General features: G+C 49.1%; 1 protein-coding gene across 1 annotated transcript in view; it reads right to left on the reverse strand.

The window, feature by feature from the left end:
- LOC127581570 (potassium voltage-gated channel subfamily KQT member 4-like) overlaps nucleotides 1–19934 on the reverse strand; it is a 370353-nt gene that overhangs the window by 96053 nt on the left and 254366 nt on the right. The window contains exons 4-5 of the mRNA XM_052036036.1: nucleotides 11693–11868; nucleotides 7696–7821 (exon numbers count right to left, since the gene is read on the reverse strand). Of these exons, the coding sequence (XP_051891996.1) occupies nucleotides 7696–7821; nucleotides 11693–11868 (302 nt within the window). The remainder of the gene's footprint in view (nucleotides 1–7695; nucleotides 7822–11692; nucleotides 11869–19934) is intronic.

A 19934-nucleotide genomic window follows, 5' to 3' on the forward strand; every position in this document is an offset into this window, starting at 1 on the left:
TGGGAAAGTGGTGCAACTGAGCATCCCCTGGTGATGGATATTTAAGATCCCTAGAGAGTTCTTTCTGTGATTTTGCTACATCTTCCAAGTGTTGTTCAACGTGGGAGGAGCAGTGATTCATCAACGGAGGCAGGAATCAGGAGGAGGATTTGTGCCCGTGGTTGCCCTGGATCCATGGAACTATGGAATCAAGATGGAGGACTCCCAGGACACTCCCTCCAACCACGTTCCACTGCACCACCATCTCCGGTGAGCCTGCCTTGCCGATGGGACAGGACGCACCCGGTGATTGTGATGGAGGGGTGGCTGCAAAGTATGGGTCAGTGAGCACGACCACATCAGGTTGTTGCCTGATTAATATTCAGGACAGCTCTTCTTGTTGTGAGGACCTTGTGAGGTTGACTGGGCTGGGCTTCTTCGTCCTGTCAGACTGCAGCCTCTATGTTGATTCTAGCCCACCCATCCAGTTTTACATTTGTGCTTTACTACAACTGTTTGAGTGCCTTGCTCTGCCATATCAAGGGTAGTTAACCAGGCCTGGAGTCACAGTTGGGCTGGAGTGGGAAGGGCAATAGAGTTCTACATCCACCCCATGAAGGGTTATTTGTCTTTAGCAGATTTACCAGGGCTCCTTAGCACACGCTCAGTCAAGTGCTGCCTTGATGTCCAGGGTAGTCCCTCACACCTCACCTCTGGACTTCAGCCCTTTGGTCAGCATTAGGATGAGTTCTGGAGCCAAGGGGAGCAGGCTTGAGGGGCCGAGTGGCCTACTCCTGTTCCCTCTCCCCCCTCTCTCCATCTCCCCTCCTCTCCAGAACTCCAGTTCTGTGGTCAACACCTGCAGCTGTTGGAAGGGGAGGGACAAAGAAACCCTGGCTCCTGGTACCTCATCCCAAAAAGAAATCGGTACTGTGTAACGTTGCAGCATGTCTGACCGGACCACTGGGCTATGTGGTCACTGATGGTGGGACAGAGGAAGGTGGGGATATGGTAGAGGACTGGGGTAGAGGGAGTCTGAGATCTGAGGGTTGTGTGACTGTGGGAAATTCAGGAATGGAGGAACTCCATGGCAGGGCTTAGAAACGAGGACTACTTTAAATCCTTTTATTGAGTCCCTTATACCAAACCCAAAGGCAAAGCATATTCCTCTGAACCATTTTAACAGTATCATTAAACCGAGATTAATTATAGAATCATGGAAAACTTACAACACGAGAGGAATCATCCGGATCATTGTGCCTGTGCTGATCAGCCACTCTCTCAGTGAGAGTTTTGCCTCACCTCCCCTCTAATTTTTCCACCAACTATTTTAAATCTACGGTCCCTGCTTTTTGACCCCTATGTTAAGGAAACTAAGCCCCTCATAATTAAATCACCTAAGTTAAAACCTCCCCTCTGCCTTCTGTGTTCCAAAAAACAAGTTCACTTATCCATTCCTGGCAACGTCCCATAAACCTCTTCTGACCTTCTCCAGTGGAATCACGTCCTTCCTGTAATGTGGTGACCGGAACTATGTACAGTACTCCAGCTCTGGTCAAAGTGATATTGCCCACAGTTCTAGTGGAGCTTCTGTTCTTATATTCTATGACTCTCATTTTATCGAGTGACCAATCTCAATTCATTTTTCTAATTCAACCAACAACTCCAGAACTGCCTTCTCTCTCCCCTGTCTGAAATGTGGTGTTTTTCCAATCCGCTGAGATCTATCCACGAGTTTGAGAAACGACAATGTATCCACTATCCTGACGACACCCCTATCGAGCACCAGGGTGCAGGCAATCAAAGCCAGGGATCTGTCAGCCATTAGTCACATCAGCTTGCCTGCTACATTTTATCTGTCATAATAATTGTTTAAAGCTCTTCCTTTTCTCCCTTGGTTCTGTACTAATTTTGATTCACTTTGGTGTTTTGCACCTGAACAACAGGCACAGAATAAGTTCAACATCCGGGCCATTACTTTATTCCTCATTATAAACTTCCCTGCCCGAGTGAGCAACATCCACTTCTGCCCTCTCAACCATCTTCCTTTATACGTACCTACAGAAGCTATCAAAATCGGTGTTATATTTCTTGCTAGTTTACTCCAATGTTCAATTTTATCCATCTTTCTCAATTTTTCAGTCTCTTTACTGGTTTCTAAAATTCTCCCAAACCTCAAACCTATTACTGTTCTTTCCAGTTATGCAAGTATTTTCTTTCCATTTAATACAGTGCCTGACTTCCTCAGCTCGGCACTTTTCCCACGGAGGCTCAAAGAAGTATATGAATTATGAAATATTTCTTGAACTGCCTGCCATTGTTTATTTCTCCCATACATTTTAATTTGATTTCCCATTCCACCATAACTAACTCAGCCCTCGTACTAATGCTATCGCTTTCATTTGAGGTTAGCGCTCGAATTTCGCATTTAAATTTGAATGTGAAATTTTTATCATGTTTTGATCACTCTTCCCCAAGCAACCCATTACAGTGAGGTTACTAATTAATCCTGTCTCATTGCATATGGTTAGTTCTAAAATGGCCTGTTCCATTGATGCGTCCACAACGTATTGTTTCAGAAAGTGTCTCGAGCTCATCCTGTGAACTAGCCCACAAATCCACCTCTGCCAATTTGGTTCGCCAGACTTTATGAAGTTGAAAGTAACTCAGGTTTATTGTATTACCTTGGTTAGAAACCCCATCATTTTTAATTGATGGTCTGCTGAACCGTATAGCCACTGTTAGGGTTCTAGAGACAACTCACAGCAGCTTTGTTTTCAGAACCTTGTTATCTCCTCCCCAAACTAATTCTACTTCCAGATCTTCTGAGCCAAGATCCTTTCTCATTCCTCCACTGACATTATCCTGTATTATCAGAGCTACCCCCTCCTGCCCCTGCCCCCTTCCTACGCCAGCTCACGTTCCATTCAGCCTATCTTTCCAAAATATTGTTCCTTGGAATATTCAGTCTTGGTATCCTTATAGCCACATCTCTGTAATGGCTATTAAATCACCATTTCTCTCTGTTTGAGTCACCAATGTTTTCCTTCAATGAACCATTACCACTGTACACCCACCCTCCCGCTTAACATTACCCACTGCACCATCAGCACCCTTCCCTTTCTCACCCTTCCCTACCTCCCTAAATGTTCTAGTCTCCTGTCTCTTGCTGCTTTTAAACTCTCACCCCACACTGCCGCTCACTCACTGGTTTAAACTTTACCCAGGTGGGAATGATGATGAACAGGAGCATATAGATGGGAACTCTGCTCAAAGCACTCTAGCCCCTCATCTTCCGTTATTCCTTTCTCCCGTGGCCAGCATCTAATGTGCTATCTCAGTTCTCAGTGGCAGAACCTGATCCTTTCCAGGCGCCAGTGAAGCAGCGGTGCACCTCACCTTCCATTTGGACATGTTGAAGCCCTCGGAACCCAATACTGAATTCAACCATTTCAGATAACCAGCCTTTCTTGTTTGCAACAGAACTGGCCAGTTATGATGTAAGGTCATGTATCTGTTAAATTAATACAACTTTTCTCTCTCTACAGATGCTGCCTGACTTGCTGGCTCTTTTATTTCAGTTCCTGAGCTCAGTCTCTCATGGTTCCAGCATTGTTGTTCCTTTCTCTGCCTTGGTGCTCTCACTGCTCCAGAGAGGTTGCTTCCCCAGGCAACACTGAAAGTTATTGGGTCATCTGGGAAATCTTGATCTCCACCATATCACAGACTTTATCTCCCTACTCTCCACCCCTCCCTTCTCATCTTTGTTTTACCACTTTCCGACAAAGGGTTCCAGACCTTAGTTCTGATCTGCTGAGTTTTTCAAGCATTTTCTTTTGAAATTTCAGATTTCCAGTTTCTGTAGTTTTTTTTTGCTTTTAAATTGAAGTCAGCTCGTACCTAAAGACCCAATACGCAGAAACACTCAGCAGGTCAGACAGTGACTGTGAAGAGAGAAACAGAGTTAATGTTTCAGGTCAAAGACCCTTCACCAGAACTAGGAATGTCTTTGATAGGGTGAGGTCAGGGTTGCTGTGGGGATAAGTTTTAACCATAGAACCATAGAACCATACAGCACAAAACAGGCCCTTCGGCCCACCATGTTGTGCCATCCATCAAACCACCCTCACACTACCTAACCCTTTCCTCCCGCATATCCCTCTATCTCACATTTCTCCATGTGCCTATCCAACAAACTCTTGAACCTGTCCAATGTATCTGCCTCCACCACCACTCCAGGCAGTGCATTCCATGCACCAACCACTCTCTGGGTGAAAAACCTCCCCCTGACATCTCCCCTGAACTTCCCACCCATAACCTTAAAGCCATGCCCTCTCGTCTTGAGCATTGGTGCCCTGGGAAGGAGGCGCTGGCTGTCTACTCTATCTATTCCTCTCAATATTTTATATACCTCTATCATGTCTCCTCTCATCCTCCTCCTTTCCAGTGAATAAAGCCCTAGCACCTTAAGCCTCTCCTCATATTCCATACGCTCTAATCCAGGCAGCATCCTGGTAAATCTCCTCTGCACCCTCTCCAATGCCTCCACATCCTTCCTATAATGTGGCGACCAGAACTGAACATAGTACTCTAAGTGTGGTCTAACTAGAGTTTTGTAAAGCTGCATCATCACTTCGCGGCTCTTAAACTCAATCCCACGATTTATGAAAGCTAACATCCCATAGGCCTTCTTAACTGCTCTATCCACCTGTGAGGCAACTTTCAGTGAACTGTGAATATGAACCCCCAGATCCCTCTGCTCCTCTGCACTGCCAAGTACCTTGCCATGTACCCTGTACTCTGCCTTGGAGTTTGTCCTTCCAAAGTGTACCGCCTCACACTTCTCCGGATTGAACTCCATCTGCCACTTGTCAGCCCAGCTCTGCATCCTATCAATATCCCTCTGTAAATTCCGACAGCCCTCCACACTATCCACAACACCGCCGATCTTAGTGTCGTCAGCAAACTTACTAACCCAGCCTTCCACCCCCTCATCTAAATCATCTATAAATATCACAAGAAGTAGAGGTCCCAGAACCGATCCCTGTGGGACACCACTAGTCACTGCCCTCCAATCCGAGGGCACTCCTTCCACCACAACCCTCTGCTTTCCACACAGCCAAGCTTCCCTGGATCCCTTGGCCTCTGACCTTCTGAAGAAGCCTACCATGAGGTACCTTATCAAACGCCTTACTAAAATGCATATAGACCACATCCACTGCACTACCCTCATCAACCTTCGTCGTCACCTCCTCAAAGAACTCTATCAGGCTTGTGAGGCAAGATCTTCCCTTCACAAATCCATGCTGGCTGTCCCTAATCAGTCCATTATTCTCCGGGTGTTCATAGATCCTATCCCTTAGAATCTTTTCTAACAGCTTACCCACCACAGACGTAAGGCTCACCGGTCTGTAATTCCCTGGACTATCCCTACTACCTTTTTTGAACAAGGGGACAATATTCGCCACCCTCCAATCCTCGGGCACCATCCCCCTGGACAACGAGGACTCAAGGATCCTTACCAGCGGTTCAGCAATCTCCTCCCTCGCTTCTCAAAGCAACCTGGGGAAAATCCCGTCAGGCCCCGGAGATTTATCCGTCTTGATATTATTTAACAACTTCAACACATCCTCTCTCTTGATATCTACAACCTTGAGAATATTACCCTTTAGGGATCATCAGGCTGATGGAGGAACCTAAATGGTGATAATATGAATTCAAATGATTATAGAACATGCCCAGCAGGTCAGGTTGTACCACCGGAGAGAGAAAAACTGAGCCAATATCTCTGTAAACGGAGCCCACTGGTTTCACAGCTGTTATGTCAGTCAGTGTGCAGGGGCTGGCCTTTACTGGAGAGTGAATGTTTCCTCCAATCGGAAGCAAGGGGCCGTCCCTACCTGAGTTGCCAGTCAACTTCATCACAGACGCCAATATCTTTCATCTCACTGGGTCGTCCTTCTTTCTTTGGCAAAGGGGTGGGGGAGTGCCAGCACTCATTGGCTGATGCTCCACCACTGAAGACAAATAGTCTTGTTCCCATCTCTTGCCCACCACACCAGGTAAAGCTGCCCACCATTGGTCCCATCGCTTGGAGTGAATCATAATGGGAAGTGATTTTCAAGCTCATATACTGTTCGAATAGCACACATCATTGTCCAGATTGCTTGGGGTTCATGAGGACTACACATACAATCCATGACAATCTTGCACAGGGTACAGAACTGCTTCCCTACAGCCCAGCCTGAACTGCCTGTGGATCTGGCAGTCTGAACCATTCCAACACAGCTTCTAAAGCAAGGAAGAACTCCTGGACCACTGACCTTTCCCGCTTCTCACACGAGATCATCTTCTGAAATAACAGACACAGTGCTGGAGGAACTCAGCGGGTTGGGCAGCATCTGTGGAAGGAAATGGACAGTCGACGTTTCAGGTCGAGACCCTTCATCTGGACTGAAAGATAAAGGGGAGAGAGCCGGTATAAAAAGGTGGGGGGGGGGGGGGTGGAGCAAGAGCTGGCAGGCAATTGGTGGATCCAGGCGAGGGGGCGTGTGTGATAGGCAGATGAGGGAGGAGAGTGGAGATAACGACAGGAGCTGGAAGGTGATAGGTGGAGGCGACAAATGGCTGAAGATGACGGAGTCTGATTGGAGAGGACGGTGGAGCCTGGAATAAAGGGAGGGAGGGGACCCAGTGGGAGGGGTGTGTGGGTGATGGGGGCCGGGTAGATCAGGCGGAGAGGGAAGAGGGACAAGAGGGCGAGCAGTTGCTGGAAGTTTGAGAATTCAATGTTCGTGTCGCCGGGTTGGAGAGTGTCCAGATGGAATATGAGGTGCTGTTCCTCCAGTCTGCGTTGAGCCTTGACTCAGCGGTGGAGGAGGCCGAGGACAGACATGTCGGCGTGGGAATGGGAAGTAGGATTAAAGTGGTTGGCTGCCGGGAGATCCAGGCGGCCATGGCGGATGGAGCAAAGGCGCACGGTGAAGCTCCGCATTTGCTTTGCTCCAGATTCCAACATGTGCAGTCTCTTGTGTCTCCATCATCTGAAACGTTGACTCTAATTCTCTCTCCACAGACCCTGCCTGACTTATTGAGCATTTCCAGCACCTTTTGTTTTTATTTAAATTGTTGTGTAAATAACAAGCAAAGATTGCTCTGACAATATATCTGCCTATTAATGTGATATTGAGTCAGGAGAAGCAGATTTATGGAGACATTTAGAAGAACTATAATTAACCCATGTGACATCTTAGCATACAGGGCTAATTAAACCTCAGGTAGGGCATCTGCTGGAGGCACATCAAGCATCAACATATTTCAATCACAAACTTCCAACTTGATATACCAGTGGGACATGTTAATCTGACGTCTTTGGATGGCAAACACCACAAACAAGCAGCTGGAAATCAGTGAGTAAGGCAATGTTTACCCTGTCAAACACACTTACAACTGCAAGCAAAAGACTTCTCTGTGACTTTGTCAGAACCCAGCCAGCCTCATCACTCCTTTTCTTAGATCAGGGCAGGTCTGTACTTCACTTCTGCACTCCTAACTCTGAACCTTCATGATGTGGCTGGCATCCCTTAACATCCTGGAGAGCTAACCCACCCGTACACGAGGAGCAAGTTCCCTGCTCATTAGTTTCTCCTCACTTCACCGGCAGACACAGAAGAGACATTCAAAGAGCAAGATACATGAACTGGTATCTGGACTTACTGTACCCCACCAGAGGGAGTCTGCGTATGTTAAAAATTCTGAATTATCCTCCTTCTCAGCCAGGTAGACAAGGAACGAGGAGAAAATGAGGATTAAAAACCCGATGTACCAGGCTGTGATCAGCTCCTGCAATAGAACAAGTCAACATCTCACTGTAATGTTCCAAACTGCAAGACATCATTTTAAACAAATAAATATTTCAGGGTCTCCATACACCGATTGGTGTGGACATCATTGTGTGAGCTATTAGAAACAAAGAAACATTGAAAACCTACAGCACAATTCAGGCCCTTCGGTCCACAAAGCTGTGCCGAACATGTCCCTACCTTAGAGACCCATAGCCCTCTATTTTCTCAGCTCCATTTACCTATCCAAAAGTCTCTTAAAAGACCCCATCGTGTCCGCCTCCACCACCGTTGCCGGCAGCCCATTCCACACACTCACCGCTCTCTGAGTAAAAAACTTACCCCTGACATCTCTTCTATACCTACTCCCCAGCACCTTAAACCTATGTCCTCTTGTGGCCACCATTTCAGCCCTGGGGAAAAGCCTCTGACTACCTGATTGATACACCTTATCTTATCATCATCTTCTCCACCTCTGTCAGGTCCCCCCTCATCCTCCGTCGCTCCAAGGAGAAGAGGCCGAGTTCCCTCAACCTGCTTTCATAAGGCATACTCCGCAATCCAGGCAACATCCTTGTAAATCTCCTCTGCACCCTTTCTATGGCTTCCACATCCTTCCTGTAGTGAGGTGACCAGAACTGAGCACAGTACTCCAAGTGGGGTCTGACCAGGGTCCTATACAGCTGCAGCATTACCACAGTTGATGAAGGATAATACACCATATGCCTTCTTAACGACAGAGTCAACCTGTGCAGCTGCTTTGAGCGTCCTATGGACTCTGGCACCTATTGAGCTATCCAGTCTGGGAAAGCCCCGAAGTCTACCACTGGAGTGGTGAGTGCCTGCGTTTCACACTGTGAAGAAGGGAATTCAACTTCTGTTCCCACTTGCTGTCCAGCTGTGTTCCACGGGAGAATGCTTATATTGGACACTGAACAAGGGGAAGGTTAAGTTGGGCTGCAATTTGCAAAAGCCATAGGATAACCATCCTAAGCTCTTACACGCGGGGCATTGGAAACTAACTGTTATGTTCACTATGTCACAGAATGTTTTTGAACAGAAATGTCAGAAGTGAAGTGGCAGCACTCACCTTGGGAGCATGGAGTTCTCTGCCCTCATCGTGAGTCAGGTGACTTTGATTTGATGTGACATGGATACCGATTTGGCAGCTCATTTACTTACCTCACAGTGGGTTGGTGGATCAGTGGGTTGGTTGGTCAGTGGGTCAGTGGGTCGGTGGGTTGGTGGGTCAGTGGGTCAGTGGATAGGTGGGTCAGTGGGTCAGTGGGCCAGTGGGTCAGTGGGTCGGTGGGTCAGTGAGTCAGTGGGTCAGTGGGTCGGTGGGTCGGTGGGTCGGTCGGTCAGCGGGTCAGCGGGTCAGTGGATAGGTGGGTCAGTAGGTCAGTGGATCGGTGGGTCAGTGGGTCAGTGGATAGGTGGGTCAGTGGGTCAGTGGGCCAGCGGGTCAGTGGGTCAGTGAGTCAGTGGGTCAGTGGGTCAGTGGGTTGGGGAGTCAGTGGGTTGGCGGATCAGTGGGTCAGTGGGTCGGTGGGTCAGTGGGTCAATGGGTCAGTGGGTCGGTGGGTCAGTGGGTCAGTGGGTCAGTGGGTCGGTGGGTCGGTGGGTCAGTGGGTCTGGGTCAGTGGGTCGGTGGGTCGGTGGGTTGGTGGGTCAGTGAGTCAGTGGGTCAGTGGGTCAGTGGATCAGTGGGTCGGTGGGTCGGTGGGTCAGTGGGTCGGTGGGTCAGTGGGTCAGTGGATCAGTGGGTTGGTGGGTCAGTGGGTTGGTGGGTTAGTGGGTCAGTGGGTCGGTGGGTCAGTGGGTCAGTGGGTCGGTGAGTCAGTGGGTCGGTGGGTCGTTGGGTTGGTGGGTCGGTGGGTCAGTGGGTCGGAGGGTCGGTGGGTCGGTGGGTGGGTCGATGGGTCAGTGGGTCAGTGGGTCGGTGCGTCTGTGGGTCAGTGGGTCAGTGGATCAGTGGGTCTGGGTCAGTGGGTCAGTGGGTCAGTGGATCAGTGGGTTGGTGGGTCAGTGGGTCGGTGGGTCAGTGGGTCAGTGGATCAGTGGGTTGGTGGGTCAGTGGGTCGGTGGGTCAGTGGATCAGTGGGTTGGTGGGTCAGTGGGTTGGTGGGTCAGTGGGTCAGTGGATCGGTGGGTTGGTGGGTCAGTGGGTTGGTGGGTCAGTGGGTCGGTGGGTCAGTGGGTCGGTGGGTCAGTGAGTCAGTGGGTCAGTGGGTCAGTGCGTCAGTGGGTCAATGGGTCAGTGGGTCGGTGGGTCAGTGGGTCGGTGGGTCAGTGGGTCAGTGGATCAGTGGGTTGGTGGGTCAGTGGGTTGGTGGGTTAGTGGGTCAGTGGGTCGGTGGGTCAGTGGGTCGGTGGGTCAGTGGGTTGGAGGGTCGGTGGGTCGGTGGGTCAGTGGGTCGGTGGGTCAGTGGGTCAGTGGATCAGTGGGTCTGTGGGTCGGTGGGTCAGTGGATCGGTGGGTCGGTGGGTCGGTGGGTCGGTGGGTCAGTGGGTCTGTGATCATTTGAGTCAGTGGGTTTTTTGGTGGGTCAGTGTATTAATGGGTCAGTGGGTTGCAATTTGCAATTGCCCTTCACCCTCACAGAGTCCAGATGACCCAGTGTTTCGCAACGTGTCAGAGTGATTCTCAGGATGGAAAGGAGCAGGAAGGGAATAAATTCCTTGAAACGAAAGCACATCCGGAGCAGGGGATTGGGTTTGGCTGAACTTCATTTTGCGTGGCTGAAGATGATGTGTGACTGGCAGTGAGTGTGGGAATCGTTCCACCCTCCGGCACTGCCCCAGGGGAGCAGGAACAAATTGTGGACTGTGGCCCAAACCACGGCGGACAGACGGCTGAGGAGCTCACAAACCTTCTTACGCAGTGTGACCGTCCTTCTCTGAATCACGGAGATATACAGCATGGAATGAGGCCATTTGGCCAATCTGCCCATTTAAGCCAAGAATAGATCCATCACCCTGCAGGTCATGGCCAAGGGGCTCAGCTCTATTTAAATGTGGGGTGTACTTCTGCCTCCTCCCTCTCTGGGATTGTGATTTCCAGACCACTCACTCTGAACTCAATATTCTCAACTCCTCTCTAATCCTTCCACCGAACAGTGAAATCTCTGCCGCAGGTTACTGGCCGCCCCACTATGGAAAGTAGGCACACTTGATCCCATAATCCCATGCACCTCCACCAAACCTCCCCTTAGTCTCCTCTGTTCCACATTAAACGCTCTTCCCTCATTGACATTCCCTGTAATCTCCTCAAAAAATTCACAAACTTCCCTAAACAAATCCATGCTGACTGCCCTCTGCCTCTGTAAACATCAGCCCTCAGAACTTCTGCCGCTATTTCTCACCACTGATATCAGGCTTCTAATCACTCCCTTCTTTAGCAATGGTAGAACATTGACAACCGCCCAGCTCCTTGCTTTGCAATGGTTAACAGACCCCATACCCAAGATGTTCCAACTCGTACATTAAATATTCAGTCATGCAACTGAGGCAACAATGGGGAGGGGTGGGGGTCATGGAGGAAGTGGGGCAAGGAGGAGGCTGCAATTGGTATGTGTTGTCTTCCATTAAGAATTTTGGAAGAATTCAACAAAGCTCACTGCTCCTGGTCACCTGGGAGACACCAATCAGGGCAGTCCGTAAGGCTGCCGTCACTTCCAACTGTGGCATCTTTCAAGGTCACCAGTTGGTTATCCTGAAGTTCAAGTGCAAACAGAAGGAGTGGAGACTTGAGGGAAGTTCCACAGGATTGGGTAACTCCTCAATGTGGTGGAAGGGAAGACAGTGGGCATGGAGACGTGTGGTAGGGCAGAGAAGAAATGGGTATCAGAGGGCACAGAGCTTGCACTGACCTTACTGTGAGCATACACCACGGATCCCAACAGTTTCCAGGTCCCTCCCCTGCGATCCATCCGGACCATGCGGAGGATCTGTAGGAAGCGCATGCTGCGAAGGGCTGACGTGGCGAAGATGTTGCCCTTGGTCCCGGCGGCTATCACCGCCACAGAGGCCACGAATACGATGAAGTCTGCAGGGTGGAAACACAGTAGTGAGGGCAGAATATTGACTGGTTGCATCTCCCGCTGCTTTGGAGATACGGCTGGAGAACCATCTGGCTGAGGGTCACGTTTACAACAGGGTGGTCCTCCCAGCCCTTCATCAGCAGCTGAACGGACGGTGTGATTGGTAATTGGTTCATTATTGTCACATGTACCAGGAGACAGTGACACGTGTTTTGTCTGTGTGCCGCCCAGACAGATCATTCCGTAGATAAGTGCATCGAGGTAGTACAAAAGGAAAACAGAATGCAGAATATGTGTTACAGTTACAGAGAAAGTGCAGTGCAGGAAGACAAGTAAAGTGCAAGGGCCATGATGGGGTAGATTGTGTGATCAAGAGTTCACCAGAAGAGATCAAGAGTCTTAAAACAGCGGGATAGAAGCTGTCCTTGAGCCTGGTGGTACGTGCTTTCAGGCTTTTGTATCTTCTGCCTGATGGGAGGGGGGAGAAGAGAGAATGTCTAGGGTTGGAGGGGTCTTAGATTATGTTGGCTGCTTTCCCAAGGCAGCAGGAAATGTGGACAGAGTCGATGGAGGGGAGGCTGGTTTCCGTTGTCAGTGTTCAGGGACTTTGCCCAGTCCATCGCAGCTGACTGGTGAAATGTCTGAATCTGCAGATTCAGAGTAGTTACCACAGCTAAACCCACTCCTATAGATGAGTGACTTCCAGAGATACCTCCACAGTACGTCACTGCAGAGCACAGAGGCATCACGTGGAATCTTGTCTCTTCTCCGTCCAAAGGATGGAGGCACTGTGATGGTTTGCAATACTCCAGCCCTGGCCAAGCGTGTCCGACACAAATCACAAGCCCTGAGTCAGGGGGCAGGGAGAATTTTGCTCTAAATGAAGAACGGGTTACTTGGCAACATCTCACGTCATCATCCCCTTGGTTTTGTACGGGCCTCACACTCACAAAACAGTCTTAATTGGCAAGTAAAGTAACTGAAGACATAATCCTACCCAAATACATACATTGGTATCCTATAGTGTGGTGGATGAGGTGCCATTTTGATGGACTGCTTTGTCCTGGATTCTGCCAAGTTTCTTGGGAGTTGTCGGAAGCTGCACACATTTAGGCAAGCGGAGGGTGCTCCCTCACCCTCCTGAATTGTGCCTTGTAGGTGGTGAAAAGGCTTTGAAGCATCAGGAGTAAAGTTCCTTTGCTTCAATAACCAGAATTAAGCTGGCAGTGTATTGCTTTCCACTTGCCAAGTGGATATCTGACAGAATCACCAACGATGCCAAAGGATCTTGTGCTGCAAGCGCATTCTCTACGGGTCACTTCAGGAAGGTGAGAGGGAACTCCTCACAACTGAATAGAAAACTAATTTTTGATGGAGTCTGAATAGTAAAACAATGTAAATTAAATAAATGCCTCTTTTCCCCACTATTTTGTGCTTTGTTTTATTTACACAATCTACGTGAGGGGGCCTACGTGTACACAGGAAAAGGGTCAGTGCAAACAGGAGTAGAAGCACAATCACTTTGGCTCAGGGCCCAGGACACACTCCCTTTCCTGACAGCACAATGTGTTCCTCTGGGCAGTGCAGTGAATTCCTGGGCAACTCAACTACATAACTGGGTCACCCTGTGAGTGCCAGTTGTGGAGCTCAGGCTGGTTCTCAGCTGCCTGGGGAACAGCTGAGGCCCTGTCCCCGACTGACAGGCACACAGCATTGTTCATGTTCATCTTCCAATCGTTTGCAGTCCACCAGCCCACAGCAATCTGTGGCAAAGGACATCTTACCTTCCTTCCTCATCGCACTGCATGTCTCAAGCGATTCAAGGGTTCCAAACCTAACTGTGAAGTATGTTAAGGCCAAGGTAGTTAGTATGCACCTCGTCACCTCGGGTTACTGTACCGAGATCAGATTATCATTGTGCAAGCGTGAGGAAGGGGGTTCGTGTTTACAGGGAGCTGCAGACTGGGGCAGAACAGAAAAGGCCATTGAGTACTGTGTGCAGTTCTGGTCACCAAGGTACAGGAAGGATGTGACAGCGCTGGAGAAGGTGCAGTGGAGATTCACTAGGATGTTGCCTGGGATGCTTGAAGATTAAGACCTCAACCCCAGCACTAAACATATGGTTCACTGGGCAACAGTAATCCCTGTCCTCCTGAATGCTTCATAGACCTGGACCACTGACAGGAGGTGTCTCAGGGCACTGGAGACATACCATCAGCACTGTCCCTGCAAAATCCTCCAGACCCGCTGGCTGGAAACATGAAACAATGACAATGTGCTCTGCAGGCCAACACCCCCAACACCAGTATCCTCAAAGTCTCCTCAAAAACACCCTCGCTGACCCGTGGACTCCCTGGGACACAGTGAAAAGACACAAAACAGCCTTAATTGGCAAGTAAAGTAACTGAAGGCATAATCCTACACAAATACATACATTGGCATCCTACACCACAGGAGAGCAACATCTCCGGCTGTGACTACGATACGATAAGATATCTTTATTAGTTACATGTACATCGAAACACACAGTGAAATAGATCTTTTGCATAGAGTGTTCTGGGGGCAGCCCGCAAGTGTTGCCACGCTGCCAGTGCCAACATAGCATGCCCACAACTTCCTAACCCGTACGTCTTTGGAACGTGGGAGGAAACCGGAGCACCCGGAGGAAACCCACGCAGACATGGGGAGAACGTACAAACTTGCTACAGACAGTGGCCCGAATTGAACCCGGGTCGCTGGCGCTGTAATAGCGTTACGCTAACCGCTACACTCAAGAGCATCAGACATTGAAGCACAATGAGGCCAGTTAGCCCTTTACATCAGCTCTACATTTACCTCAGTGCCATTTTCCTGCACTAACCCCATATCCCTCGACTCTACAACGGATAAGGGGCACACAGAGAGGCAGTGAGCACCTTGAGTCTTTCAGATGGGCTCACTCTGCCCTGGAAACTTACTTGCAGTAGAGGAGTGCTGGGAAGATTCACCAGGTTGAATCCTGGGATGAGAATTGTCATATGAGTGGAGAGTAAGGACACTGGGCCTTGACTGTCCTGAAGAATGAGAGGTGATCTCATTGAAAGACATCAGATTCTTTTGAGGTTCGACAGGGATGATGTTTCTCCAGGCTGGGGAACCATGGGCCACAGTCCCAAAATAAAGAGTCAGCCACTTAGGACAGAAATGTGAAGAAATGTCTTTACCCAAACTGTAAGGACTCTTTGGCACTGTCTACCAAAAAGGGCTGTGGAGACTTTGGGTATGAGGGAGTCAAGGGATATGGGGGTTAGTGCAGGAAGATGGCACTGAGGTAAATGTAGAGCTGATGCAAAGGGCTAACCGGCCTCCTTGTGCTTCAATGTCTGATGCTCTTGCATAACCACAGCCGGAGCTGTTGCTCTCCTGTGGCGTAGGATACCAATGTATGTATTTGTGTCTGATTATGCCTTCAGTTACCTTACTTGCCACTTAAGGCTGTTTTATGTCTTTTCACTGGTGCCCTGTCTTGTACTGAAGCCAGGAATAATAAACGGTCAACGTACGCACTCTCAGTACCACTCGGTGGGTAGATGGTATTTTGTGAGAACTTTGTCAGTGAGGAGAGTTCATGCAAGCAGGGAATGTTGAATTAGGGGTTAGGGAAGAGGATAACCTATCCCAGATATAAACAAGACAATGACCAATAGATCAGTTTGAAAGCTGAGAAACAACTCATTTTATGGGAAGGTTGATTGTGACTAAACCCCTCTAAGTATCTTGAGCTTTACTTCACAGTCTACTGAGACCAGTTCAACAGCTTTTCTTCTATAGCCAGCTTAATACCGGTTATTTCTCTGCATCATATTAGTTTCAGACATTGCATGTATCAACACTCAATCAAACTTGACCAAACTCAAAGGGATTATTCGTAACAAAGTCAATATCAAGGCCCCAGGAAAATAACAACAAACAATCTGTTGGAGGAACAAAAGTAGTTTGAGCAGCATTTGTTGGGGCGAAGGAATTCTCGATGGTTTGGGTCAAAACCCGGCATCAGGACTCCAGGAATCTTACAAGTGATTATCATGAGAAGAGTTTAGAAATGATCACCTGGCTTGGAGGTGAGTGTCTTACGCAGAGAGGGAGCTGGACCCAGTCCAGAACAGCAGGGTGTGAGGGTATCCCTCCAGTAGTTTAAGGAACTATGTCTCTCGCCAAACTAATATATCCAATAGCAAGACGTTAGCCACATTGAAGATGAAATCAGCAATGTATGTGGCATAGTGTATGGAAATATGGTGCTTGTAACATGGTGGCTTCACCCTACATGTGACATGAGCACCTCTGTTGGTTATGTTGGTGTAGGGTCAGGCAGCCACCAGCCTTCTGAAACGGCCAGAGATTATCACAGGTATTTTTATTAATGACGTGGATGAGGGAGTAGAAGGGTGGGTTGGCAAGTTTGCAGACGACACAAAGACAGGTGGTGTTGTGGATAGTGTAGAGGATTGTCGAAGATTGCAGAGGGACATTGATAGGATGTAGAGCTGGGCTGACAAGTGGCAGATGGAGTTCAATCCAGAGAAGTGTGAGGTGGTACACTTTGGAAGGACAAACTCCAAGGCAGAGTACAAAGTTAATGGCAGGATTCTTGGTAGTGTGGAGGAGCAGAGGGACTCGGGCGGTGGGGGGGGGGGGGTTTGGGGGTCCATATATACAGATCACTGTAAGTTGCCTCACAGGTGGATAGGGTAGTTAAGAAAGTTTATGGGATGTTAGCTTTCATAAATCAAGGGATTGAGTTTAAGAGCCGTGAGGTAATGATGCAGCTCTACAAAACTCTGGTTAGACCACACTTGGAGTACTGTGTCCAGTTCTGGTCGCCTCATTATAAGAAGGATGTGGAAGCGTTGGAAAGGGTGCAGAGGAGATTTACCAGGATGCTGCCTGGATTGGAGATTATGGATTATGAGGAGAGACTAAGGGAGCTAGAGCTTTACTCTTTGGAGAGAAGAAGGATGAGAGGAGACATGATAGAGGTGTACAAAATATTAAGAGGAATAGATTGAGTGGACAGCCAGCGCCTCTTTCCCAGGGCACCAATGCTCAATACAAGAGGGCATGGATTTAAAGTAATGGGTGGGAAGTTCAAGGGAGATATCAGAGGGAAGTTTTTTACCCAGAGAGTGGTTGGGGCGTGGAATGCACTGCCTGAGGCAGTGGTGGAGGCAGGTACATTGGTCAAATTCAAGATATTACTCGATAAGCATATGGAGGAATTTAAAATAGAGGGATGTGTGGGAGGAAGGAGTTAGATAGTCTTAGGCGAAGTTTAAAGGTCAGTACAACATTGTGGGCCAAAGGGCCTGTATTGTGTGTACTTTTCTATGTTCTATGTTCTATGTATTCCCAGCTCACAGATCACCCCCAAATATGACAGGCAATGGCCCCCATTGAGAGGCTGATGAGCGAGGAAACGGTGATCCTAAAAGTGACAAGGCATGTGGCTCATTTCTATACAGAAAGAAGTGCCAATAGGGTGGGCAAAAATTGATGGGAAAATGACTGGGAATAAGGTAGTCGGTTGGAATGATACACATTAGATACCAGGAGTAGCTTTTAGTGTCTCTGGGAATTTATAAAAAGGATCTTGTGATACCAACACCTTTTAAATGTTTAATTAAATGTTTACAAGCAGAAAATGTTTTGAAAGAGTTACATGAAAAAATCCCGAGTTTGGACTAAAGTGATAGCAAAAATGTAAGATGTCCACAGGACAAGTAAGAAAGATGTGTATTTTGAGTACTTATGTGAAAAGGGAATGGCTGCTGATTGTGTTTTCTCTCCAGTACCCGAAAAGATGCGGCAGTAAGTGAGAGTCTGCATCTTTCTGCGGGATTGGGAAGGCTATTCGCTGATGTACTGATCAACAGAAGTTGTCATTTGTCTTGAACTGATGTGGGGTAATTATCCGAGTATTTGCATAAATGATCTAATTTGGGAAGCTGCTTTTCTGCAGAGAACCGCCACGGAGAGCTAGAGCGGCAAATTCAGCGAATCGCCCCCAGCGACACAGCACGACACGGCCATTAAAAAACTGAGTTCAAAACCTGTCACAGAAATCAATATTGTTGAGGCATATGAAACAGTAACTGGTTGTTGAGTACTCTTTTCAATGTAGGGTTATAACTCAGGATATGGGAGAGTTAACAGGCAATGCCAGGGAAAATGTTCCAAACTAATCTTTACATAAGGACTCATTTTGACAAAAAAATCTGCTCAATGCACAAACGTTTTTAAAAATAAAACGTTGCTTTGAAGGATTGCCTGCAAGTTGCCATTGTGGATTGGCTTTTGAGAACAATTGATGCAAGGTTATTCTGTATGGAGGGTTTCCATTTAAGTTCTGATGTAAACAAACTTCATCTCGGAAGTAATGGGGATCTGGAAATGGGATGTCAATGCGATGCAGGTTTGGAAGGGAAGGCTTTACAGCCAGAAACTGCATTCAACTATCTTGTTGCTGTTCTAAAAGCCATTTGGGGAACCGACCAAAAAACACTTGTGAAGTTCGCCAAAAGGGCGCTGAAACGGCGTGAGGGCGGTTCACACCCAGCAGACACGTTGGCAGAGAACGTGGGTGGTTCGACACTGGTGTGAAGCAATCAGGGACGGTCGGCAGCCCTCCAAGGCACACTCCCTACTGCGGACAAGCAGACGCAGCACACGGTATGAAGAGGGCAGACGCAATAGGGAGAGAGCAACCCAAGTTCAGTGAGAGGCATTGAGGTCCCTGTGAGTGAGTGAGGGAGGGAGGGAGGGAGGGAGGGAGCTCCTTAGTGACATGAATCCACCAGGGCCACTGAAGAAACAGGGCCGTAGGTGGTCCCAGCTTTGCTCCCACCCCCCACATGAGTATCCCCACTTAAGCAATGCAGAAATACATGTCACTATAGCAACGTTTAAGACAGGCACGTAATCAGGCAGAGGATGGAGGGATATGGACCATCAGTTTGGATTGGCATCATAGCCGGCACGGACATGGTGGGCCGAAGGGCCTGCTTCTGTGCTATGCTCCATTTCCCCACAGGCTGGGCCGCCCACTACTGGTTAGGGAGCCCATGTCAGTAAGTGGATCAGGGATTCCGTCACTCCTGCGTGATCCGGAGAAGGACGGTGCCGGGGTGGTTTCTGTGCATCACCCGGGCTGCCACAGCTGTCCGTCGGGGAACTGCGTTCCAGGCAGCAGCGCAAGGAAGGCAACGATCTCTGCGCTGGGATTGTGGGTTTGCAGAGACCTTACGCGACTCTCTCTAAGGGAGTCCATTTATTGCCTTTGCAGCCAAGGTTCTGTTGGAATCACCCCACACGGGTCCACTGACACCCCCTCCCCTCCCCTCCGCTGATCTCCTGACTCCGCTCCCTGCCCCTCCCGCTCTAGTCTCCTTGCTGCGCTCCCCCCGGCGCTGCCTTGGGTCGGTCTCGTTGTACAGTCTACGGCTCAGGGTGATGTGTCCGCACCGGCTGGCCGCGTACTGCAGGGCGCTCCGGGCTCTGTCGCCAGGAAATAAATAGCAATCTGGTGTCCTGCGGCCGTCGGTCCACACAGGGGGCTCCCTGTCCCCAAGAACGAGACTGGCCCAAGGCAGTGGCGCCTGGCCGAGGACACCCAGTTTGTCAGGGGTCTGAACCGCTGTGTCTGCGGCTTTACCCCCGGTGGAACTGGCGAAGGTCTCCAGCGATAACCGTGCGCTCGAATCCATGAAAGAGAAGGATGGCTCCCCATTTCCGTGCGGAGAAGATGTGAACAACCCAGCGTTGTACTCGCAGCAATGAAAAAGGCAGCGGCAATGAAAGATTAATCTGTAGGAAACTGGCACCAACAGCACCCATTTTAAGTTTCGAGGAGGCCGGCCCGGACTGGTGCGGCCGATGGTGTGACCCGGGTGGCCCTGCGACCATTGGCTGTGGCCGGAGATCCCACTGGTTACTGCGGACAGGCGCTATTCCCCGAGCCGCCTTTTCCGCACGGAGACCCGGGCAGGTGAACATACCTTCTGGGGGCGATGTAGTGTCCGTCTGAGATCCCAAC

The sequence above is a fragment of the Pristis pectinata genome, chromosome 22, assembly GCF_009764475.1.
Source record: "Pristis pectinata isolate sPriPec2 chromosome 22, sPriPec2.1.pri, whole genome shotgun sequence".
In the NCBI taxonomy this organism is placed as follows: domain Eukaryota; kingdom Metazoa; phylum Chordata; class Chondrichthyes; order Rhinopristiformes; family Pristidae; genus Pristis; species Pristis pectinata.